The sequence below is a fragment of the Pteronotus mesoamericanus genome, unplaced genomic scaffold (assembly GCF_021234165.1).
Source record: "Pteronotus mesoamericanus isolate MK-2021 breed Mesoamerican mustached bat unplaced genomic scaffold, CSHL_Meso_final contig_78, whole genome shotgun sequence".
Classification (NCBI taxonomy): Eukaryota; Metazoa; Chordata; class Mammalia; order Chiroptera; family Mormoopidae; genus Pteronotus; species Pteronotus mesoamericanus.
Window position 1 is genome coordinate 8,139,596 of NW_026555258.1, and position 23,957 is coordinate 8,163,552.

At 41.7% G+C, this 23,957-nt stretch overlaps 1 protein-coding gene across 6 annotated transcripts in view; it reads right to left on the bottom strand.

The window, feature by feature from the left end:
- Positions 1-633: 633 nt before the first annotated feature.
- Positions 634-23,957, bottom strand: part of GAPVD1 (GTPase activating protein and VPS9 domains 1) — a 60,109-nt gene continuing 36,785 nt past the window's right edge. For 3 of the 6 annotated variants that reach the window (XM_054584383.1, XM_054584381.1, XM_054584382.1), the window contains 16 exons: positions 23,520-23,660; positions 22,367-22,501; positions 21,785-21,904; positions 18,957-19,034; positions 18,110-18,480; positions 16,221-16,308; positions 15,161-15,241; positions 11,684-11,806; positions 10,553-10,682; positions 8,874-8,983; positions 8,439-8,598; positions 7,428-7,615; positions 6,713-6,926; positions 4,853-4,925; positions 3,850-4,047; positions 634-2,583 (listed from right to left, as the gene is read on the bottom strand). In XM_054584383.1, the coding sequence (XP_054440358.1) occupies positions 2,443-2,583; positions 3,850-4,047; positions 4,853-4,925; positions 6,713-6,926; positions 7,428-7,615; positions 8,439-8,598; positions 8,874-8,983; positions 10,553-10,682; positions 11,684-11,806; positions 15,161-15,241; positions 16,221-16,308; positions 18,110-18,480; positions 18,957-19,034; positions 21,785-21,904; positions 22,367-22,501; positions 23,520-23,660 (2,351 nt within the window). In that variant the 3' untranslated portion in view covers positions 634-2,442. Of the gene's footprint in view, positions 2,584-3,849; positions 4,048-4,852; positions 4,926-6,712; positions 6,927-7,427; positions 7,616-8,438; positions 8,599-8,873; positions 8,984-10,552; positions 10,683-11,683; positions 11,807-15,160; positions 15,242-16,220; positions 16,309-18,109; positions 18,481-18,956; positions 19,035-21,782; positions 21,905-22,366; positions 22,502-23,519; positions 23,661-23,957 lie in introns of those variants that run through there. The other 3 variants (XM_054584385.1, XM_054584384.1, XM_054584387.1) reach the window with 2 other exon arrangements.

The following is a 23,957-nucleotide window of genomic DNA, read 5'->3' on the forward strand; positions in this document are numbered from 1 at the left end:
CAGTAGCTTTGTAAATTCCAGGCGATCAATTAGTGGCTACCGAGTGTTCCCAGGGGTGGCTGGGTGCTGTTGCACTAATACTTCATGTAAAAGCAGCACTGGGAGTTAGTACAGTAAGAAACTTTCGGAGAACAACTCTGCCTCTTTCCTCAAAGAGCGAAGTCAAATTATTCCCTACCTCATACCCCACCCCTGCCATGCAGGTAGTTGCCAATTCCTAAATTCTGAAGTCAACCCTAAAATGAATCCCGTCATGACATCAAACCAGTGATGGTGACTGCCGAGTGGCGCTTGCTCCCGAAGGTGTCCCAAGGGAGCCTTCGCTGCCCCTTCAAGAGCTGGGCTGTGCGTGTCTGCCAGTGCCCGAGTCCAGCCCAAGCACCTGTCTCCATCTCTGGGGCTCTGCTCTGACCACGGGCGCGAGCGCCGCAGGTTCCCGTCTCCCGCCTCCAGCGCAGCCCTACGGCCCAAACTCCACACCTGCCGCCCAGAAGAGAGCCCTGTGCCGTGTCCACATCTTCACGTTTATCTCCACGGTGATAACATGGAGTAGAGTCAGCGATCACTCACTGACTTCCTCTCACTGACTTCCGAGTTAAATCCCATAACAATGAACTTCAACTATTTCAAGTCTTCTGTTGACTTAACGTTTATTGAATCAAATGCTGAAGAAAATGGACTCCCTTTTAGATCTTAGCATGTTAGACAGTTGTCTTGTAAAATATTTATGTTGGGATTTGACTTCTAACACCTGGCAAGTTTGACAGTCACCGCCCCACAAAGCACATGACTCTGTACACAGATTTCTTGACCTAACATTCAAAAGGACATTTTTGTAGTACTAGTTTAATTTTGATCTCTCCCTAAAAGGCAGAAACCACATCCCACACTCCTATGCAACTTCTTATTTTGCTGTTTCAAAAAAAAAAGGAAAAGAGGTGGGGGCGTAGAGAAACCCCAGCTTCCTCAGGCACGAGACCCGGAGCCCTTGGAGGGAGGGAAAGACAACCTCTGTCCTCACCTGCTCCAGGTGTCTGTCCCAGTTCCCTTCAGAGGGCCTGAAGTGCTGTCAGCAACAAGGGACTCAAAGCATGGGGCCACGTTTGTTGTAAAAAGCCGCTCAACGTGACCAGGAAACAGACACAGTGAAGCCCGTCAGTGACGGGCGGGCACAAGGCTTGTGCCTGGAGCTTCAGTGTGCCTCCGTGGCCAGCTTCTCAGACACCGAAGCCGAGTCCTGTTAACTATCAACATATAATCAAAACAAAACATTGAAATACATACTTTCCTTCAGAATAGGGAAATAAAGGCACAGAAACCTGCCAAAATAGATTTTTTTCCATAAGAATAGTATGGTTGATTAAAATAGTTTATCACTAATAAAACTTGTATCACTAGAGCAGACAATACAAATTAGTTTTTTTAAAAAAATGACATTCACTGAATTCCTGGTCTGTGCATTCAATGTGAATCATCATCAAAAATATATTACAATTACAGGGTTGTAAGGAGTTCTGTTGGTGGTTTCTACGCTATTATTTAGTATTTCAGGTAAGTACCACAAAAAAGTATTAGATCTCTACGGCTCCTTTGCATGTGATACACGGGGACTAAAGACCTCTCTCCCACTGCAGGCTCGGCGATGTCCACAGTGAGGAGTGTCTAGGCGACTCACTCATGATTTTTATACCTGTCATTAAAGGCAGCCCTGGGCATCAAACTCCACACCTACAAAGTTCAATAAACTATATTACACTTTAATAAATATTTGTGTACTTTTTTGTTTTCTGATTTTAAGCTCAGCTTAAATTTTTGTCAAGGAAACCATTTCACAAGAGGGTACATCACAATCTACTACCAGCAATATCCCTTGTTTATTAGACTCTGAAGGTGTCCATATTACATCAAATATAAATATATATTGTATTTACATTTCCTTCTTAGCTTTTCAATTTAGGCGAGTGTATTTATAGGCAATGCCACTAATGCCACCACCATTACAGCGGTCAGTGCAGCTCGTATCTCCCTCCCACTGGATGTCTACAGGGTTAGACAGCATCTTAAAAGACATATTGTTCTTCTTTGTTAAATGAAAGGAAAGAATGGATATCCATGACTGGAGATCTAGAAATTTTCTAGGAGATTTTGCTTAGTTTTTTAGTATTTCAAATACCTGAAAAATGTGGTCCCTTTTTGTAATACTATTCTCTACTTGGGATCAAGAAAATAAAATATGCAATTCAGAAAGGAAAAGAGCCCAAAGAAAAGAGAACCTGCTTGTTAGCTCATCAATCTGTTTAGTAAAGATCTGTTTTAAAATGTCTGAATGCTGTACAATATTATACAAAAACACTCTTCAGCCTTCAAAGCAGCTGGTACATTTTCTTAGAGACCTGTTTGCCCGCCTAACAGTCTGCTGCCTCGGTGGGCCTGGGTCTTGGGTCACTTTCGGTCATCGATGGTTTTAATGAATTCCACTGCTGCAGTGAACTGCATCCACCAATACGACTCCTCTCCAGTCAGACAGCTGGCATAGAAGCTACTGATGTACTGAACAGTGGACAGCAAACAGGGTGGGTTTGCCTAGAAAAATGAAAAATAAAGGCGTCAATCAGTTAGATGTATATGCCTGCAAAAATCATTGAAGTCAACATCTTCCAAAGTTTTTCTCTGAAAAAGATAGATACCAGTCCTTCTGTAAATAGGCCCCAAATTCCCTTTTTGGAACTATTCTGTAAACCCTAGCTGCTATGAGCAGCAACAGGACACTGGAAAGGCAAGCTGGGTTCTAATCTTAGCTGAACTACCTAGAGCTTTCTATGCCTGCAAGTCACTTAACCCCACTGAGGTCCTTAACAAGGCTGCACCAAACCCAGTGGACTCACTCAACATCTCAGGATTGCAGAATCCTGAGGAATCCTCAGGAAATAAATGCTGCAGGCACATGGGGTTACCGCTGGTTAGTAAGTGCAGGTAGGATAAGCTGAGAAAGAAAAAACTGAAGAGGGTAACACGTCCTCTTTTACAAGAGGCAACACAGAACATCAGCTTTTTCACCATCTTCAGGCGGCAAGAAAGGACACAAATGCGTTAAGTGGTTAGGAAGAGAAGCCAAGACTCGTTCCTTAAAACAAGCTTAAACTGACACAGCACAAGCAGAAGAGGGAAGAGCGGGCCAATGGGAGTTGTAGGGGCTGACCACACACTGATCTTAGGGGTTTCTGACTCGGGAGTTCAGGCTGTAGAAATACTGAAACATTAAGAATTAGTAAGATATGTGTCAAATGTACCCTAGGCCTCAACAGATGAGCTAAGCTGACTGGACCACAGGAGTGACGCACCCAAAGCACATGGTCCTCCCCGAAATGTTCAAAATAAACCGTTTGGATGATGAAATTTCAATTTTAAAGATTAAAAAAAGGATAAAATGTCAGTATTTTTTAAAATAATGAGATACGATTACAAAATATGAGGCTAACGGAGGAGAAAGATGATTGGCAAATTTAGTAGTTTATGTGACAAGCACTATGAAGAATTCAATGTGAAAAAAAAAAATGGTAAAAGCCCATTAATTCTTTCACCCAATAAGTATATACAGAGACCCAACCAAGAACTGCAGGCACTGCTTTAAAAATTGAACATGTTCATCTAGGACTCTGGACCTCCCATTCTTTCTTTTGAAACCCCTAACTCCTGGAAAGAACAAGAGTCGACGTGAGACACTTTCTGGGTAACACAGAGCTTGAGGCTTAGAAAAAAGCCAAGGTCTCTAACATCCTGGGAAGCCCCACAGCACCCTGCTCAGAATGCCAAATAAACCCTCGTCTCCAACAGTTCAGAGGGGCCCACCTTTATCAACACGAACACCAGAACAGGGACGAAGTCATCGGCTCCCGGGACGGAGTCCTCATTGGCCAGGCTCAGGAGGTTCATGATGGTGGAGCACATGCGCAGGATGCACTGCACTTTGTCCCGGGGTGTCTTGTAAGCACTTATTGTCCTGATTTCTGACTGTGCCGAAGGCCATGGTGCCTCCCGAAGGTAGACCTGAGTGAGACCACGCACAGGCAGGCAGAGCTTCAACCTCACGGCCCCCACAGGCAGGGAGCACAGCTGTGGTCCCTTCGCCTGCCACTAACAACTGAAGCTTAACTCTTTAACTTTTAAAGAATCTGCTTTGAGTTTTAAAATAAAAACAACTTAGATATCCACCAACAGAGGAAATGGCATACAATAACATAGAACCTAGAAGTCATAAAATTTCAACCTTTCTTAAATAGTAAGAATGGAACTTCTCTATGTGTAGAAGCTGATTCCAAAAGCACAAACAAGCTACTTTTAAAAGAAAATAATTTATAAATTAATATGTGCATTTGCTGCAGTGGTTCTAGAAATAACTGATTCAAACAATCCAAGACAATTAAAAATTTTATGTTAATCAATGTCCCATTATGGGGATTTTAATAAAACAACCAGAAAGCTCAACTACCTGAAATCTTCCTATTTTCTTATTTTCTAAGAGCTGTATTTTACAAGGGGTAAAAACTCCATTATCAACAACTGAAAGGGAACTCGGTGTCACGGTCAGGTTCAATCCCCTCGCGTGGAACCGCCTGGAACCGCCTGGAACCGAGCTGTCTGCACCCTGAGGCCCCACCGGCAGAGTCAGCCCCCTCACCACCCGAACTGTAATCCTGGGGAGGGTCTTCGGGGAACTTCGCAGACTGAAGCACCTCTAGTGTGAACAGGCGTTACATACTGTATAGTCTCCCTGAAAAACTGGTAACGTGCACAGGCAACACTGAGCAGCTTTTAGTTCGGAACGGCGCCCGCGCTCGGAGGCCCGCCTTACCTCCGGTATCTGGAGGGCTCTGTGGTTTGCGGTCACGACCTTAGACAGTCTCTGAATATGTTCATGAAGAACCCTGAAAACCCCCAAAACAAATACGTAAATATGTATTTCAGAACATAAGGTACACAGTGTCATAATTAATTTTTGAAGGCACTTAAAACATTTTAGACATATTTCTTGATACAGATTACAATTACAGTTCAGACTACCTCTAAGCTCTAGGTATTCTATCTTGTCAAAAAAAGTCGTATCTGGGATCTGCTTAGCGATGCTGAGTGAGCAAGGGGTGCGGACAGAGCAGGGAAGTCCTTCTTCCTTCCCAGGCGAGGACAGCCCTCCACGGAGAAGGGAGAGGAGCCCTCAGCCCACACACTGCCTGGACACACTAATCAGCAAACAGGCTGCCAGGAAGGGGAGCTTCAAAAGCCAGAAACCAAAGACACTGAGATAGAGAAGGGACTCAGAGCCTGCAACCTCTCATTTCACCGGTGAAAACAATTCAGCTTCAACAGGTGACAGTTTTGACTAAGACCACACAGGAGCTAAACCCAGCTTTCCTGGCTTCTAGTATTCTTCCCAGAACACTGTTAGCTTACCCTCTACAAAACCTGTGGCAATGCCATGGAGGAGAAGGCAGGAATAACCTGCTTCAAAGTGGCTCTTTGCAGTCTGAATGTCCCTACTTCGTACCCCTCGCTGGAAGCCAAAAGCTGGTGCTCTGGAGAGAAAACAGGTCGCACTGGGCACATCAAGGACAGAGGTTCAGGGTAGGCTAAACAAGTGAGAGGCAGGTTGGAATGATTCTAACACACTCAGAGGAAAATGAACTCCCTCAAATATACACACCGTATCTTATAATTTCCATGAAAAACGGGTTTTACAAAACCACTCATTACCCACCCTGAAATCCTATTACATGTCCCTGGCACCGTAAGCCCCTGTCACAGCTGCAGTGCACAGTGGCCACCTCAACATGCTGGGGGTTGTAAAGAAATGCTCAAGAAAATGCAGAAAAGGAAAAAGAAAAATTCTAAATCATCCAGTCTCACTGCCCCAAAATAACCAGTTTCCATGCAGCTATTCATTTTTCAAGGTTAATCTTTAGGATTAGTTTTTAAAAACAGCTTTATTATGTTATATTCTATACAATTCTAGATATTTTTTGATACCCAAAAACATAACTTTTCATTCCTAATGAATAATCAACATATACCAGCAGCCAAGCCCCGCGCTCGAGGCCGTGAGGAGGGGGTGAGTGCGGGCAGCTTGCTCCTGCCCTCGGGGAACATCTGGGGAGGGAGCACCCATCAGGAGACCACGCAGACCGGGGCACAGGAGCAGGGGCAGTTCTGCCCTGCACGGGACACTCGGCAGTGCCTGCAGACCTCTGTGGTCCTCACAGCTGGTGCTGTGTGACCGGCCCTAGCATGTAGGGCCCGGGAGTCCGCTAGACTCTCCCAATGCCCAGGACAGCCCCTGCATCTAAGAACTACCTGGTCCAAATGTCACCAGTGCCAGGCTGAGAAACAAATGTGAAACTGCCACTGAGAAAGGAACACCAGCCTAAGAGCCCTGACAGGGAAGTCGACCTCGTCAGAAAGGCCAGGGACAGTTTCCCCGAGTCAAGGTCTAAAGGAAAGGCAGAGCTGAGGCGCAACCAACAGCAGTGCCTTCCAAAGCGGCCAGAACAATTTACACGCCCCTCTGCCTGATTCTGCACTTCCCTGGAAACAAGCGAACATCATCCTTCTTGATCTTGTAACTCCAACGGGTGAAACATGGTAATGGCATGCATTACTCTTAGATACCAAATCTCATGTATAGCTTGTCAACCCAGGCACTAAACGCAGAAGCACTCACTGGTCGCGAAGTATGTCGCCATCCTGATTAGGGTAGAAAGCAAGCTTGAAAATCCGATTCATCACGCTCCGCTCAATGGCCAGCTGAGCGTCCTGCAGCTGCTCCTCACTCGCATTTTGCCATATGACGTCCTGGGCCATCACGCCATAAAGGTACTTTAGGAAATCTTCTACCTGAGCAGTTTTATCATCAGCCGCTGTGAGTTTCTGAAAGTCTCCAATGCAAAATAGTAATATTTAAAATACACTACCTGAGTAATTTTAAAAAGGAAATTATAGAAATCATTTTAATCACTGGCTATGTAAATAGTATGTTCTTAAAGCCAAAAGAGTCTGGACATGGTTTATTTTAGGAGAATATGCAGCCAAATCACTAAAATCAGGAAAAAGGTAAGAGAGAGAGAAAAGTTTAAGAGCAGGGGGCGTGTACTAAAAGTGATATGCTTTGATTTAAAAAAATAAGAAAAATTGTGTGGATCCAAAACTTTACCAGTTTGTAGTCAATTTTTAAACAAACTACAGATAATCAATCCAATAAAAATAAAAAGTATTTTTTTACATCAAAATTTAATTCAGAATCCATAAAATAACTGGGAATTTAAGGCACTGCTCTTAGACATGTAGGCACTCAAACAAACTAGCAAACCAGACTTTCCAAACCTTCCCAGTAATGTGTGGCTGAAGGGGCATGCACCCCGACGGTCTCTGGTTATTACCTTGAATGAACTCCCTGATCTTCTTTTCTTTGCTCTCAAGTAGCAGCCTCACACAGACGGTGGTGAAGTACCGATTGGCCACCTCCTTGTCCCGCAGAACCCTTTGCAGAAGCCTTTCCAGGTGAGCCTGTGTGGTCTGCAGTCCTTGTCGACAGCGAGTGAGATAAGCAATATAGGGGGCCCTTTTCCTAAAAGGAAACATGCTTTGCAGGACACCAGATATATACAGTGAACACTTTCTCTGGAGACCAAGAGGGCTAATTTTTCTTCAAAAAACAGGCTACTTCAGAGATTTGGGTTTTACAAATCAGCATGTCAGGCTGCAGACAACTGTCTTGAGGACAAGCATGCAGCCAGCCCAAGAAACAGATGCACTCTCATGTTTGTGAAGAATATCATGTCCTGGGCCGACCACTTAGCTACCGAATTCACTGACCAGGCCTGAGTCCCTTCACACTACTGATCTGTTTTGTATCGGAGCCCAGTCTTCACACTGGCAGGACCTCACACTTCACACCTAACAGGAAACTGACTGCTTCATAAAACTACGATAAGAACAAAATGCAGGTTACTATACCACTAGATCATTAAACACACCACCAATTATCTGCGTACTGTCTGAATGAAACAATCATTAAGAGTACACAGGCCCTAAGCCTTAAAGCCCCCTTTACTTCCTAAGCATCTCAATTACGTTTTTCTCCTTAACTGTTAGCCAGGGACTGGTCATAAACAAAGGGTAACAATTCCTAGGCCAATGCCTGCCTGCCTGGTCCAGGGAGGTAGTCTTCCCTATCATCCCCAATGAAGTAAAAATTATATTCTAGTTACCATGGCCTCGCCCCTGCTAAAGCTCTTTTATGCAATGCTCAAGTAAATGGCGCTTCTCTGTTTGTAAGAGCTGCTCATTTATAACCCCATTTCCAGACTAAACAGCCAATGTGCTCCTCAGGAATCTATAGCCAGGTACATGTAGCCAAGCACTTTGCAGTAAGGCTCGGTTCACGCTACCTGTAATCCTCCGCGATAGAGGCCAGCAGCTTCCTGCACGTCCTGTTATCAAAGCGGCACACACAACGCATTGTTTCTTGCAGTTGAGCCATTAAGTTTTTATCTTGTAAATTAATTGCTTCGGCTATTTGAACTTTTAAGAAGCATACAATTTCATTGTCTAAGCAAAAAGAAAAAGAAAAGAATTCTGTCATTGTTGAGATGAGAAAATCCATGTGCTTATGTAAACTGTATTAGAACTAAGCTGAATTGCCGATCTCAGAGAACACTAATGAACCAGCAGTAATCAAAGTGCCCTTAACTGATCCTAATATAAATGTATTGATTTGAATCATATGGAATGGCTGTAAAGCTTCAATACAGTTGAACACTGGCAATTTCATATGGTTCAACCTACAAATACCGGAAAAAACCAATGACCATACAGCAGCTTACCTTCTGGGTCTGTGTGGTCTGGTAAACCATTCCTTGTTGAATGGGTTAGCACTGGGAAAGCAACAGAATCCGCAGAGCAAAGAGCAAGCCTCAGTTTCTTTTTTGCATCTCTGAAAAATAAGTTGAAAATTCATTAATTTCTATGTCCAGATATGACATTTTACGAACATTTACTACATGAATTAACATGCTACCTCAGGACTCAAATGTTTCAAGTGGTCGTAAATAAAAGGTGACCTTAAGCTTACTGACACCTCACTTAAAGGAACAGGCCTCCCAGTTCCCCAAGGGGCAAGGCTGTAAAAGTGTTCTGGGCAAGGGCTGTTCTATAAAGTCACCAGAATCAAACAAGTGCCTTTTGACCTTCTAGTGTATGCTGAGATCTAGGACAGGTACCCAGAATGCCTTGTCCTATAGCTCTTGGCAAGTGTTGGTCCTGCCGCTAGACAAGCTCGCGGCCTGGAAAGCAGCTCTTTCCTACTGCTCTACTGCTGGCAGCCTTCTCGTGCTGAGCCATACCCGCCTCCTTCCAACTGCCAGCTACTGAAGCACCTACCACCACCCAGCACAGGGAGCCCTTCAGTAAGGTGTCACCCTCCACAACAATGCAGCTCTCTGTTCACACCAAGATGCCACCGACATTCTTTCTTTTTTTTAAATTTAATCTTTATTGTATTTTTGCCACTACCATTCAGTCCCCTTTTACCCCTCTCCTCCCAGCAATCTCTACACTGTTGCCCACGTCCAAGAGTCCGTTTTCCTTTTTGCTCAGTCCCTCCACTCTCTCCCCTGCTCCCCAGTCACCCAAATTCTTTTATCTGCTAGTAGCCGTGGCCCTTTCTGGTCCTGCAGGGCACGGGCCAGAGCTTCTTCGGAATGTCCAAAGCTGCCATCCCAAGAAAAAGCAGACACGCCTCCGAGAACAGGCTGCAGTCTGCTCACCTGCAGGCTTATCACTAGTCCCCCTCACCTGACTAGCTCTGAGTCTTTCCTTACTGGCTTGTTTCCTACGAAACGAGGAATTTACAGATTAAGCCTATCAAAGGCAATATTCTCCCACTTTGCAAAGACTCATAAAATCTATAATGATGAAGTCATGGCCGAAAAGTAAAAGTTGTCTGTTATCCACCCCCCTACCCAATTTTACTGCAAGAAAAAAATTATAAAGCTTAGTAATATTTAGAAATAAAATGATATACTGTTTGGAGTTTTCTTTAAACTAAGTGGGGGAAGTAAATATAAAACAATACCAGCCATGTGCTGGTGGTGCTGAACCTGGGGAACGAGGAGGACGACACACGGAGGGGCCCTGCAGGGCTCCGGGGGACAGCGCGTTAGCGGACAGCCCCGCAGTGCGTGCTGCCTCCTAGCGCACCCTCCCCCGACGTTTCTCGCACAGCCCAGAGCTTTGCAATGGGCACAGGCCCTGCCACTTGTTTCACTTTAATTACTTAGGTGTTGCCTGTGAACACAGCGAGGTTTCCTTTTATCCCCGAATTAAAGCCTCTGATACATGGCCTCCACCTGCGAAGCAAAGTCTTCTCAGTAAACAGCCATTTCATTCTTATCTCTCTGCTTTATACATTTGCTAAGAGACTCAAGGCATCACTTGACTTGAAGTGATGCAATGGTGATGAGAAGTCCAACACCCAGAGTCCTAAACCCCGTAAAAGAAGTACCGGTAAGAGAAAGCCGAGTCCTGAGGGTGGGCCGCTTGGCTCGCGGAGTCCGGCAGATCATCGGCTGAGATGTTCTGCAGCGTCTCATCTCGAGGAGAATCGTGTGCACTTTCACCATCACCCATAACCTCTAAACAAAACCGACCCCCCAAAGGGTGATTAGGTTAATCTGCAATATTCTGGCACTAGTAGTTATTCTGAGCCACTCAGTGATAAGTTAGCATTGTGCTTGACAATGAGAGTTCTTTGAAAAAGAAAACTTTAAACACTTAAACAAGATATGGATAGTAATGATAATATATCAAGAGGGCATTTATTGAGAAGAGAATGGTTTTGTTTCTCATTCCAATCCTAACTGAAAACAATGAAAGTCTCCATTAATTTAATAAAGATAATACTCTGTGATCAGAATCACTGAACCACAGAACTGAAAGGGGACTCAAATATCGTTTTACTTATCACCTCATTTTGTGGAGACATGGAACCCTGCCCGTGGGAGACACCTGCAAACCCCCCAACCAGCCATCGGTTGAGGGCACCAGGTGCTCAGGCCTCCGGTCCCCTCCCCAGGGCTCCTCCCACTGCCCCGGAAGGAGCTGCCAGCGAACTCACAAATGCAGCCAGGGGTTCCACAGTTGCTTTTATGTTTTCAATTAATCAATTTAGGTAAGACATGCATGCATAAAATCAAGAGGAATAAAAAAGTTCCTTAGTGTAGTAAAGATACTGTGCTTATACAGAAAATTATCTTTATTCTTCGGAGATAATTTCAAATGCTTCAGGAAAAACCAAATAGAAAAATGTGGGAAAATGTTAACAACTGATGTCTATCTAGGTCGAGGGAATATGAACCTGCACGGTATTATTTTTTCAGTTTTTCTGTTGCTTTCGCCCCGGGCTCCCCCCTCAGTCTGGTCCCAGAGACGCTCTGCACACACAAGCGTAAAAATACATGTGAGGTACCAGTTACACTTTTACATACTTGTGTTTCCTCTTCATTTATCTTGGGGATTATGCCTTATTTTTTGCACAGCTATTCAAAAGTAGCTATCAAAAGGCTCCTTTTATTGCAAATCACCTCTATCACGTTGATACAAAAGTTACTATTCAAATCTTGATCATGATCATCACCTGCACTTTCGTAGTTTGCCATTGCTCCTTCACTGGGGCTGGTCCGTTTGATGGCATTCCTATACTTGTCCAGAATGTCCTCAGCGACCTGGGCCTGAGCACTGAGTCGAGGGCTGGGATCATCTGCAGGGAAAGGAGAGGGAGAGAATGAGTTCCCCTCGGTTTGGACCAACTCTGATGTTAGTACGACACCAGGAGCATAATCCCAAAGGCCGATTAGGAGGTGAGACTTAAAAAGAGCACATATCTCAATGTTAAGAGGCACCATGCAGCCGCCTACTTCTCCCATTTCTAGGTCTGAGAGCCTTGCCAAAGCACGGGATTGGGAGGATTAGCTTCACTTTCTCATCATCGCCAGAATTCCGCATGACAGTGTCAGAAAGTTCAGCGCAGACTGAATGGATGATGGGTTTCTAAGTGTTTACACTCAAACCACTGCTATTAGCAGTTCATGCCAACAGAACTTCCAACAATGCACTTTTATATGCAGACTTCAGTACTCAGACATCTCCACGCTGAAGGAGCAAAAAAAGTATTTAAACTAGAATTAAAGCCTTTTAAAAAATTGCCTTCCTCCAACCTCCCTCGATTTCTCTCCCTGCACTGGGTTTGAAAACGTCTGATTTTCAGCCTGTCTCACTGGCTTGCACCCTCGCACGCAGCCGCTGGACCCCTGGGGTGTCGGAGGGGCCCCTGGAGAGGCCAGACACTGCTGGGGGGTGCTGGGCCGGTGCCGGGGCGCGCGGGGAACAGGCTTGCCACAGACACACAGGCAGCACTGCTTTCTGGCAGGGCCGCTGTCCTGTCAGCAACGGCAGCACATCAAAATGAGTTCCTGCCGTCGATGTAATTAACAATTAATAAAGCAAAGGACTGCTCAAGATCTATGGGATACAATAAAGTTCTGTAGTGAAATCTAAACTCCTGAGGTGGATCGAGGCCAGGCAGTTAACTACCATAAATGCCCACACTCTGGTAGAATCCCATTTTTTTTAAAGTATAAAAATCACATGAAGACTTTATATGTGTGTGTGTGAATAGCAGCTAATATTAATAGCAGCTAACATTTATTGAGCACTTACCACGTGCCAGGAATTGTACTAGGCATCTTATATAAATGACCTCAATTAATCATCACAATAAACCTACAGGGAGTTACTACTATCACCCCCATTTTACAGAAGAGGAAATTGAGGTATATGAGAGTTTAAGTACTTAGGTTCACAGGCTCTTCTTTTGTTTCCATAAAAAAAATTATTTTTTTGTCTCCATAAAAGTGTAGTAAACTGTAGAGAGAAATTAATTTCTAAATTAATTTAATCTTTCTGCTGTAATGGTATTTGAATGCATAGTAAGAATTGTAATCTGATCTCTTCAAAACGTAAACTGATAAAAACCTCTATCACTTCAAATCCTTTTTTTGGATGGGGAGTATTTTTGCTATTGGTTTTGAGTGCTATTGAGGCTCTTTTGAAAAAAGGACAATAGAATTTGGCTAAACACAGTGAAAGCCATAAAGTTGCTTATAAAATTTATTTCTATAATGCCATTCTTAAAAATTTTACCCCAAGTAAATCATAAAAACAATCAAAAAGTACTACACGGATGTAGCTGTGAGCAGTACTTTCATAGTAAAAACTGGATTCAATTTAAATATCCAAAAGCAAGAGAAGGTTCACACTACAGTAAAATCATGTGATAGATCATCTCAGCACCAATGAATATTAATAAACCAGCTATGTCTAGTAGAAACTGGGAGAGGACTTATGAAATAACATGTGGTAATAGAATACACTTACATACATACTCTGATTCAGTCATGAAAAGCCATGTAAAAATATGAAAACATTGGGAGAGAACATGAAAAAAAAGAATGCGTAGGATGGTGGGATTATGCGCAGACTGTTAAGAAATCTCCTTTCATAGCATTTTACAATGGATTTAACGATAATTTTCAATGGGTCATTAGTTAGGACTGTGTAGAAGTTTCTGCACCAGTAGAGAAGTTCAATGGCTTGAATTAAACACAAAGAAAATGGAATACTTTATGAAAAAAATTTATTCTGCTCTACATAGCTTCCAGTTTAAGAACCAAGAATCAAGAAAAATGAATTGCCCAAAGAAAAGTAAAAAACAATTTATAAGTTCTGTAAAATTATCAATTCAATATTATAAAAACATGACATTTCATTAAGAGCATTCCATTCTATAAACATTGGTGGTGTCCTAATACTAGAAACATGTAGGGAAACATAGATATCTTGCCAAAAGGATGCCTTTGCAACTCCTCTCAGTCAGTCTGTAAGTTCCTGAAGAACAGGGGTCATGAGTGATTTGACTTAATACCTACAACACTCAGCACAGCGCCCGGCATGAGTCAGATGTTCAACAAGTATTGGCTGATCGAATAAGACGGGCTTGACTGCTCTCAGCAGGGACCAGGGCCTGGAAGCACGGCTCCTGCTGCTCAGAACCCTTTATTCCAGGAAGGTCATGCATCAAAGCAGGGGTGTACACTAGGACAAGGAACTACATCTAAATGGAATTAGACATCAGAATAGCATGCATTAAAATGGGATTCTACCTGTACTATGCTGAGCTTTGAGGAGGATGTTCTTTTGAAACCTACCTCATTTTTAAATAAAAATCTTCATTTTAACTTAGCAGAACATAATTTAAAATCGAGGTAAGAAAAACAGAGCTGAGAAATTAACTTCCCTCTAGATGCTCTATAGTCATTGGAAACAGTACACAGCTACCAAACTCAAGGCTGTGTCATTAACGCTATTCCTCACACTCTTTCCTTTCAGGGTACTCATTCATAATGTGCCAGAAGATGCTGTAAAAATAGAAACGCTGAATAAGGTAAGAACCCAACCCCTAGCTGTATTTTCCTTGAGTCAGATAGCAATGCTAAAATGATTCAAGCTGTAACAAATTAGTAAAGTTTATAAGTTTATTATATTGAACACTTTATCTCAAAAAAAAAAAAGAAATTAGGTAAAACAGAATTTCACTGTGATCCTGAATAATCAAGAGTTACAGACAGAAATAAATTTAGAATTCTACGATCAACGTTAGAGAAAATGTTAGAGAAAACTAATCAATCAATGGTCCAAAGATACGGCATGCATAGCACTAAAACCATCACCACACTTTCCTACAAGGCTCTACGTGTCATCATCCCACTAGCATGTCGAGCTGCAGGGCGTGTCTAGAGGCTCAGGATCAGGGGCCTCATCATAAACGGAAGCTGTGATAATGAGGATGATGATGGTGGTGGTGGTCTGCAGGAGAGCGCGCTGAGATTCACTGTGGCTGCCAACTGGAAACCACAAAGCTACGAAGAACATACTCCCCACTGTACACACACAGACACACTCTTGTAAAAGGCAACGCTTATGGCACCCAAGAAAAAGTGTTATGAAATATGTGCTCTGGGAATGAAGGAGCCAGGAAGTCCATTGGTCTACAAACCTGTGAGTGTTGAGAATCTGTCAGGCCCCAGATCATCTTTGTCTTTTTCTTGTTTTTCTTTCTTTCTAAATGGTATAGGAGCTGGAAATTAAATAAAGTCAGTAGTGTGACACATAACATACTGCACTACTTGGAAGACAGCAGTCATTGGGGTTAACTGGCGTGCCAACATTTCTAAGTGAAAGGAAGGTGAAAAGTTTAAAAGCTAAGAAATCCCAAGTGTCAATTGATAATAGTTCTTAAAATAGCATTGAAGGTTCTTAAAAGAAGCTTTCAGAGTCGTCTGCCACAGGAAGAACGATTTAACGGGAATCTACTGGGACTAAATCAAAACCACTGCCTCTCAACCTCTGCTCAAAAACAACACAGTCAAAACTTGGAGCCTCGTTCTCCCCTCCTCATCAGTGGGACAGAGCGCGGCACGAAGGCTGTGTTCCTCGGCTCCTGAGCATCACAGGGCCGAGAAGAGGCCTTCAGAAGAAGTCCCTAGCTTTAATCCTGGATGGTCGCTGCTTTCAGGAAGAGATGCTTTGCAAACTCAAACCTCCGTGTCTACTGGTATGATGCCAGGTTATTCACCAAAAAAAGCAAACAATTTTATACAACTGCCTAACAACTTAGACACTCATTAATAGGGTATAAATATTCTCAAAGAACATAAACGTTAAAAGCTTAAGTTTTTCCCAGGAATGTAAAGGATGAATTTCACATTTTCAGTTTAATTATATATAGCATCCCTTTTTCCTGCAATAATTATTTGCAATACATATGTCGCAAGTCCTACATGTCTACCATCACTGATATATGATATTTAAACAGCCATGACTTGCATGACTTCCATTTATGAAACCACTACCACTTCCTGCAAAGAACAAGAACTGCCACTTCTAAAGCTCTTCCTTAGCATTCACCTGCACAGAATCATTTTCTTTACCCTGAAAACAGCTAGAAACAAGCCCAGCAAGACTCAGAGAGGAGTTGAGGTACTGGCTCTCTGAAAGAGGTTTCAGGGCTTTGCTTCTTATTGCTAATACAGCATTCTAATATTTTATAAAATTACCTTTAGGCATGGCAGAAACAAAACGCTTTCTCCACCAAGGTCTGTTCCTGTCTGATTTCTCATCATCGCTATCTTTGCGTTCTTCAGTCTGTAGGAAAAGTTTCATGCTTTATTTGGAGTTGGGCAGCAGGACAAATTACTATGAAAAGGATTTCATTTAGTCTGTGAAATACAAATACCACTCAGGTTTGTCTTAAAAGCAAAACTATTCTTATTGCTATATAGGAAACTTCTGAAACATGGAAGTGTACCTTTCAAGCACCAGACAGTGATCTGCTTGAGGGTAGGCACTATCTCATCACTGTTAGTAAACTGAGAGCTTAATATGGAGCCTAGAATAGAGTGAGCACTTAATAGATTTTTACAGAGTAAACACAATGCAAGTAATGTGTTTACTTTCTTGGGGTAGTAGAGATGGTAGCAGGAGCATTAATAATAAAACCAAGTCTGTGCTGTGTGCCAAACACTGAGTGTAAGGATATATATGATTTCATTTAAACCTCACAGTAGTCTTAGGAGATAAATACTATTATTAAGCCCTTCTTACAGATGAGAGGTTATCACTCATCTTCCCCAAAGTAACACAGCCTGTATGTGGCACAGCTGGGACTCAAACCTAGATCCGACCAACTTCAAAGTTCAAGTTTTGATCACCAATTATGTTGAACTATCATTAGGACCACATGTCAAAGGACAGGAACTATAATTCCTTGACTAGCCCATCATATAACCTTAGACAAAACATTTAATTTGTTTCTACAAAACTGTAATTAAAAATATCTTCTCTAAGGGTATCCATATAGAAGTGGCTCCCACTGACCAAATCAGGGACAAAAATAAATGACAGTAACAAATCTATTGATTAAAATGGAAAACCATGGGCCCAAACATATAATACATGAGTAAATTTAAAATGTGACAAAGAACAGGATATTCACATATTTTCAAAGTACCTCCTCCCCCACAAAATACTTATTAATTACAAAGGAAAGCAGAGACTTTACGGGGGGAAGCCTGGCAACCCACACCTTCATCAAATGACACGAATGGCCACTGTGGGCAGTGGAAGGAACACACAGTTACGTCAGCGATATTCCTGCCAAGGATGAGGAACCTGGAACTAGTCATGAGGAAACATCAAACAGATCCAAATTCTAGAAATGGGCCTGTAATTTTTAAGTGTGTGAAGCTCATGAAAGTCAAGGAAAAACTGAGAAAGTGTTCTAGACTGAGACTAAAATGACATGACAACAAAATAGAAAATGTGATTCTGAATGGGGTCCTTTAGAGAATGTTACTGGAGCAACTGGGGACACATTCATGAACAGGCTGTGAGAATTAGAGGTAGTCATGTGCCAATGTTAATTTCCTGATGTTAATGGTGTAGGAGAAGGTGCCTGCGTGTACGAAACTGCACTAAAGTATTCACAGGTGATGAGCTTGGCAGCACCAGGCTGGCAATTTACTCTCACATGTTTGGGGAGAGGTGGTTTTTCTCTACTTTCAACTTCTCTGTAACTCTGTAATTGTTTCAAAATAAAAAATAATGCCTCACTGGAAAAAAGAAAAGAAAAATAATAGCTAATCATCTCAGAAGAAAACTGTGAGGTTTAAATGCAATTAAATATAAAACTACTTGAAGAAAGTTTAAAGTGTTATAAAAATGCAAGCTACATTTCTACAAAACCAAAGTATTAAAGTACTTCCTATGGGTTATATGGCTGTGAATATACTAGATTGACAAACCATCTTTAATTATGACTACTGTCCGTCCTTAATCCTAGATGTACAGAACCTATATTAATTTCAGATATCAAGAGAATTGGGCAGACAGAACATCAAAGCCGACCACAGTCAGCAAGCACTTCAGCATGGCCTACGTCCCATACCTCTCCTCTTGAGGAGTCCTTACTCGGGGATGAAGACGATGAATGAGGTGCAGCCACCAAAGAAGTAGCACCAATGGCTGCGGCTGGAGGGAGCTCTCGTTCTTCATTCCCTGGGCGCCGATTCCAGCTGGGGTCACTCATGGGTCTCCGGACAGAAGATACTATATCAGAGCTCCTGCTGCGAACTAATCTCTCAGGGTAAGAATGTCTTTGCTTGAATGCCTCCATTTCAGCGGGCGTTAAGACATGGGAACCAAAGTTTGGCAGCCTGGCCTCATTTCCGCCCACCGCTCCTTCCAGGATCGGGGGGTCTGGCGGTGGGTGCGATGGCCTGGCATAGTGAACCTTGGGCCTTACCACAGCAGAAGCCCCTAGAACACAGGAAAAAGGGTTTGCCACTGAGACGCAACTGATCCAACCAAGGCATTAACGAAGGGTTTAGGGCTGCTTTTCTTTGTCCGTGATAAGACAATAGTCAAAGAGCTCACTTGATGCCCTGGCTGGTGCAGCTCAGTTGGCTGACTGTCATCCTGCCAACCAAAAGGTCACAAGTTTGATTGCTGGTCAGGGCACATGCCTAGGCTGCAGGTTTGGTCCCGGTTGGCTGAGGCACATACGAAGGGCAACCTGATTGGTGCTTCTCCCTCACATTGATGTTTCTTCCCCTCCCTTTTCCCCTCCCTCCCCCTCTAAAAAAATAATTTTTTTTTTAAAAAAAAGCTCATTTGATGATCATTTCACCATATATACAAATATTGAATCATTATGTTGTACACCTGAAACTAACATAATGCTATATGTCAAATATATCTCAATTTTTTAAAAATAGTTCATTTGACTCGTTCACCTTCATGTGAAGACAGAGGATCAAACATGGCGAGCAGAGACTCTGACTGGGAAGGTGGGGAGGTCAGCGGGTGGGCACCTAAAAGAAACAGTGAGACTAGGTCAGAACTCATGACTCAGTGAGCATTTCAGCACAGTGAAAATGGTTCTGACATTCTTCCAGTTTTCAAACTTCTTTAATCAATTAAAACTTGAGGGGTATACATCAGGAAAAAAAGAATCTAATAAAGATCAAATTCTTATTACTCCAACTTCATATTATATTTTTTTCTACATACATGGATTTTAATTACACTTAAGTGGTCTATCATCCATATGCCTGTTATTTCTAATGGCCAAATTGGATCATACTTAATGCAAAGATCACAGAGCCAGAAGGCGTAAATCATCAAAATCTTCAGAATGTCAAGTTTCCCTGAGTCTCACCTTCCGCCTATAAAAATACAGGCAACACTACCCACAGAAGGAGTATAAATAAAACATTGTAAAACTTGAAATTCTAATACTGCTCTCAGCAAATGACAATTTATTAAAAAACTCCTATTAAAATGAACACTACTATACTACATCATGAAACAAACTCTACCTTCTAAAGTGCCCTATTTTAAGCTACAGAGTAAAAGATGCTCCTCTGAGCATGTCTAAACAATCAAAATCAGAAATGTTAAAATAGGTGAGTGTGCAGAGGCTAACACTTTCAAATATATAAAAACTGTCACTCTAGACTTTTTGAATCTGAGCTATCTTTTTTGATAATGAATGACAGTGTTATGTGCCTTCGGTTTTTCCTTTTGTTCTATGTCTTATATTTATCTCCCTTTTTAAAAATTACAGAAATAGTACATCATTATGAAAGATAGCTTAAAACATCAGTTCTCAAAATTTTGATCTTAGATCAAAATTTTTTTAAATTACATTCTTTAAAATTACTGACTGATTATATGTATTGATATTTACCATATTAGAAATTAAAACTGGAAATAGAGATACATTTACATATGAATCCATTTCAATATACCTACTAAGTGGTAATACAAATAACCTGTATAATGAAAAATAACTATATTTTCCAAAATAAAAACGTAAGAAGAGTGACACTGTTTTACATTTTCACAAATTCCTTTACTATATGGTTAGAAAGAACACAGCTGGATTCTCTTTATCTGCTTCTGTTTTGAATCAGTTGCAATATGACATTTTGGTTAAAGAACAGAAAGAAAAACTGGCCTCACATATGTAGTTGGAAAGGGGACAATATTATTATAGTCTTTTCAGTAATTGTGGATATTCTTCTTTGATACTATACCAAATCTTGACAAGTAGTTTTTTAAAGATTAGGTACAATGTGGAAAAAAGTTCATTTCCTAGTCAATGAGCTTTTTGTACTCTGTTACGTTAAAATTAATTGGACTGTCTTGCACTTTAAATGGACCTTTTACCCATGCGAGATTTGTACATCATGCGTTGATCATCTGGAAAATATTGGTCAATTAAATACGCTTATCTTCTAAACGTTAAATACGCTTATCTTCTAAACGTTGACACACTTCAACACATGAATTTGAAAAATGACATTCTTATCGAAGCACCACCAATCTCACCAGCAAAGTCTTTAGGTAGTGGAGGTGGACACGAGTTTTCCAAAACTCTAATTTTTATCTGAAAGCTGGAACGTTATCATTGACAACAAATTCTATTGTCAGTTGTTTTCCTGGAATTGACAGGCTCATTCTGTTAATTTTCAAGAAATGTCTGACAAATACCCATGTGTGAATAAAGACAGATTGTCTGTCATTCATTCTTTTCAAGTAAAAACGGTATTTCATGAAAAGCAAATAAACAAGAAAAAAACAGGTAGTTAAGCTCAAACTCAAACAATCACAGAACTGCTTTTCCATTAGAGGTACCTCCTATCTCTTCATACAGAAGAGTAAACAGCTGTGCACTCAAGGGTTGAGATGTAATTGAAAAACTTCACTGCTACAACAGACACTTTTCACTGTCACTGTGAGAGGAGAACAAACGACTGTGAGCTCGGTCTGTGCCACTGCCTTGCTTCGTGCTGAAGGCCCCAGCAAATGCACCTGCCTTAAGCTTGGGCACCATCAGTGCAAGTGTCAGTGCGCTGGGGGGGACAAGCACCCCTTATTATTCTGAGAAGAGTCTGTTCTCATACTCCCCACCCCCAAAAGGGCCTTAAGAACCCTCCGCAGTCCGTGAACACTACACCTTAGAAGTTGTGAGTTTAGAACAGTGGTTCTCAACTGGGGCCGTTTTGACCCCCAAGGGATCATGTGGCAATGTCTGGAGACATTTCTGGTTGTCACAGCTGCAGGGGAGGGAGGCGGGGGGTATGCTCCTGGAAGAGCCCAGAGATATTGCTCAATATCCTACAATGCACAGGACTGGCCCCCCACAACAAGGAGTTACCTGACCCCAATGTCAGTAGTACTAAGAATGAGACACCTAGGTTTAGAACAAACAAAAATGTAAAACGGTATTGCTCTATCCTGTAAAGCATTTAAAAAATAACTGCATAAATTCTAATAAGTGGTTATTTCAAAATTCCTTTAGCCATTCTACCATTCAATGATTATGTTATTTCTAAATTTTGCAAATATTAACGTCATGAAGAGCATCTTTATGCATAAGACTTTCTCCATACATGGAACTATCTCCTTATGACTGATTTTAGGACTAACTATATATGTTGCTAAATTATGTCCCAATGTGCTTTAACAGTTGGTATTATCACCAGCAATGGTACGACTGCCAGTTTCACCACGAATGTGATTGTTTCAAAAAGTGATTGTCATTTCTTCTTCTTACCATGAGTTACTTCATCCATGTCTGGACTAGTGACAGAATCTTTACCCCCAAAGTCAGAGCTGCACTCAGATCTCAGGTCTTCAATCTTATTGGGAATATCCTCAGAGGTTGCACTTATACCTTCAAAAAAGCAAGCAAAAATAAACAACAAGAACAAAATAACCACACAAAAAGCACATGAGATTAGGAGAAATGTAAATATTCTTTTTTTTTTGTGACCTAGTTCTATACATGTGAGTTGTTTGGTATTGCATCTTTTATTGTACTACTCCTTAAATACATTTCCCTTGATTTGTACAACATAACCGGAATTAATGTGATATCTAAATACAGCAGGCAGAAGCTACCAAAAACAGATAAAGTTATAGAGGAACACATACAGACTGTTTGCCAGTTACTTCAACATGCTCTATAAAAACCACACATTAAATTCTCACAGATTTAAGGTCCCATAGAAATAATTTTGTTTCCTGGAAATCACTCAGCTCTTAAATGAAACATAACCCTTTGCTATCAACTTTACTAATGGAAAGGTGGGAACACACCTTGAAATCCTTATTCCTTGAAACAAGACAGACATACCCGACACAACACTGAGGCCTGGTGTGCTGGGGCGGGAACTGACCTCCCTGACATCCGTATCATCAGATGTGCTGCCCAGGCCAGAGCAGCTCTCCAGTTCCTGCAGGCGCTCCTCCTGCTTTAGATCTGGGGCCTCTAGAGAGAAGAGGTGAGGTACCTAGCATTAGTGACTGTTAGCATGCCACAGTTTCAGCGTGGGACCCAGAAGATGACAGCTACCAGGATATGAACGAAACCAGTGAAAATAGATTTCTAAGTCTGGGCCAGTTAGCAAAGTTAGTTGGATCAAGTGTTAAAAAATCAAGGTTGTGATTTTCATTCCAGCCGAGGCCAGTTCATTGCGCAAAGATGAAACTGATTCCAGGTCACTAATCTCATTGAATGTGCTCTTGGTTAGTAATGAAACTGAACAAAAGAATATAAAATAACTTAGCATTAAACCAACCGTTTTCTAAAAAACAAATCCTACAGATGCTCAAAAGATAGTGAGGTAATCCTATTGTCTCTTTATATAAAGGTTAGTCAAGTACATCAGACAGAATGTAAATCAGACATACAGTGATTTTTATTTTCTTTCTGGTAGTTGACATTTAGTTGAAGGCAAAGGTTTATCTTCATAATCAGAAAAAAGTAGAAATGCAATATGTAAGAAAAAAGAAAATATAAAATACTTTATATACATTTATAATAATCGTGCACAAAATAATTCTCAGTACACCAGAGCCTCAATTTCAGTGCATTTCAAAAATACATTAGGTGTCTTTTAAAGGGTCAAGTTCTACCCTGGGATAAATATGAACATGCTTACCAGGCATCCAGCCACTCAGGGTTGCTATTTTGTGATTAGTGAGTGGGAGACACTGGACTCAGTGTCCCACACAGAACCCTGATGAGTCGTTACTAACAGTTGCTTCCAAAACAACTGAACACGGAGTCAGAAAGCACCTACCACCTTAGCCTATGCCATCCAACACTGCAGTTTTTCTTGATAAACAAAAAATATCCTAATTTCCCACTTGAAATTCTTAGCAGTAAGATTGTCTCACACTTGTCAAATGTATACCTGACAAAATGCCCATAATACAGAAATTGGAATACCTTATACTTAAAACTTCTGTGCAAATCAAAATGCAAATAACAACAGCATACTAACCTGAGTCACTTGGCAAAACCTCTACACTCCAAGCTTCGCTTGTTGTCTCTGATATGGTAGAGCCAGTGCAGGCGTCAAGAAGCACTGACCCTGACCCTGGCAGGCACAGTAAGCTGCCTAACATGTTCTCTGCGGCTGCACCTGTGTAACCAGTGGGGAGCAAAAGGTTAACAAAGAACCTCAATGGGAAGAGCAGTGACAGTGGAAAAAAGCCAGACACTGAGCTGACAAAATCTCTCTACTCCATCCACAAGAAATAAGCCAAGGTAAGAGTAATTTCAATCAGTAACACCACTCAAAACGCAAATTTCCCATTTTGGTCACAATGACACACGCTCTTTTTCTTCCATTGCCTCCTGTTCACCTTGGACTCTCCATAGAGAAAACACATTGTTAGGCCAAGTCATTTCAACTAGCTTTCAACTTGGTCCTTCAGTA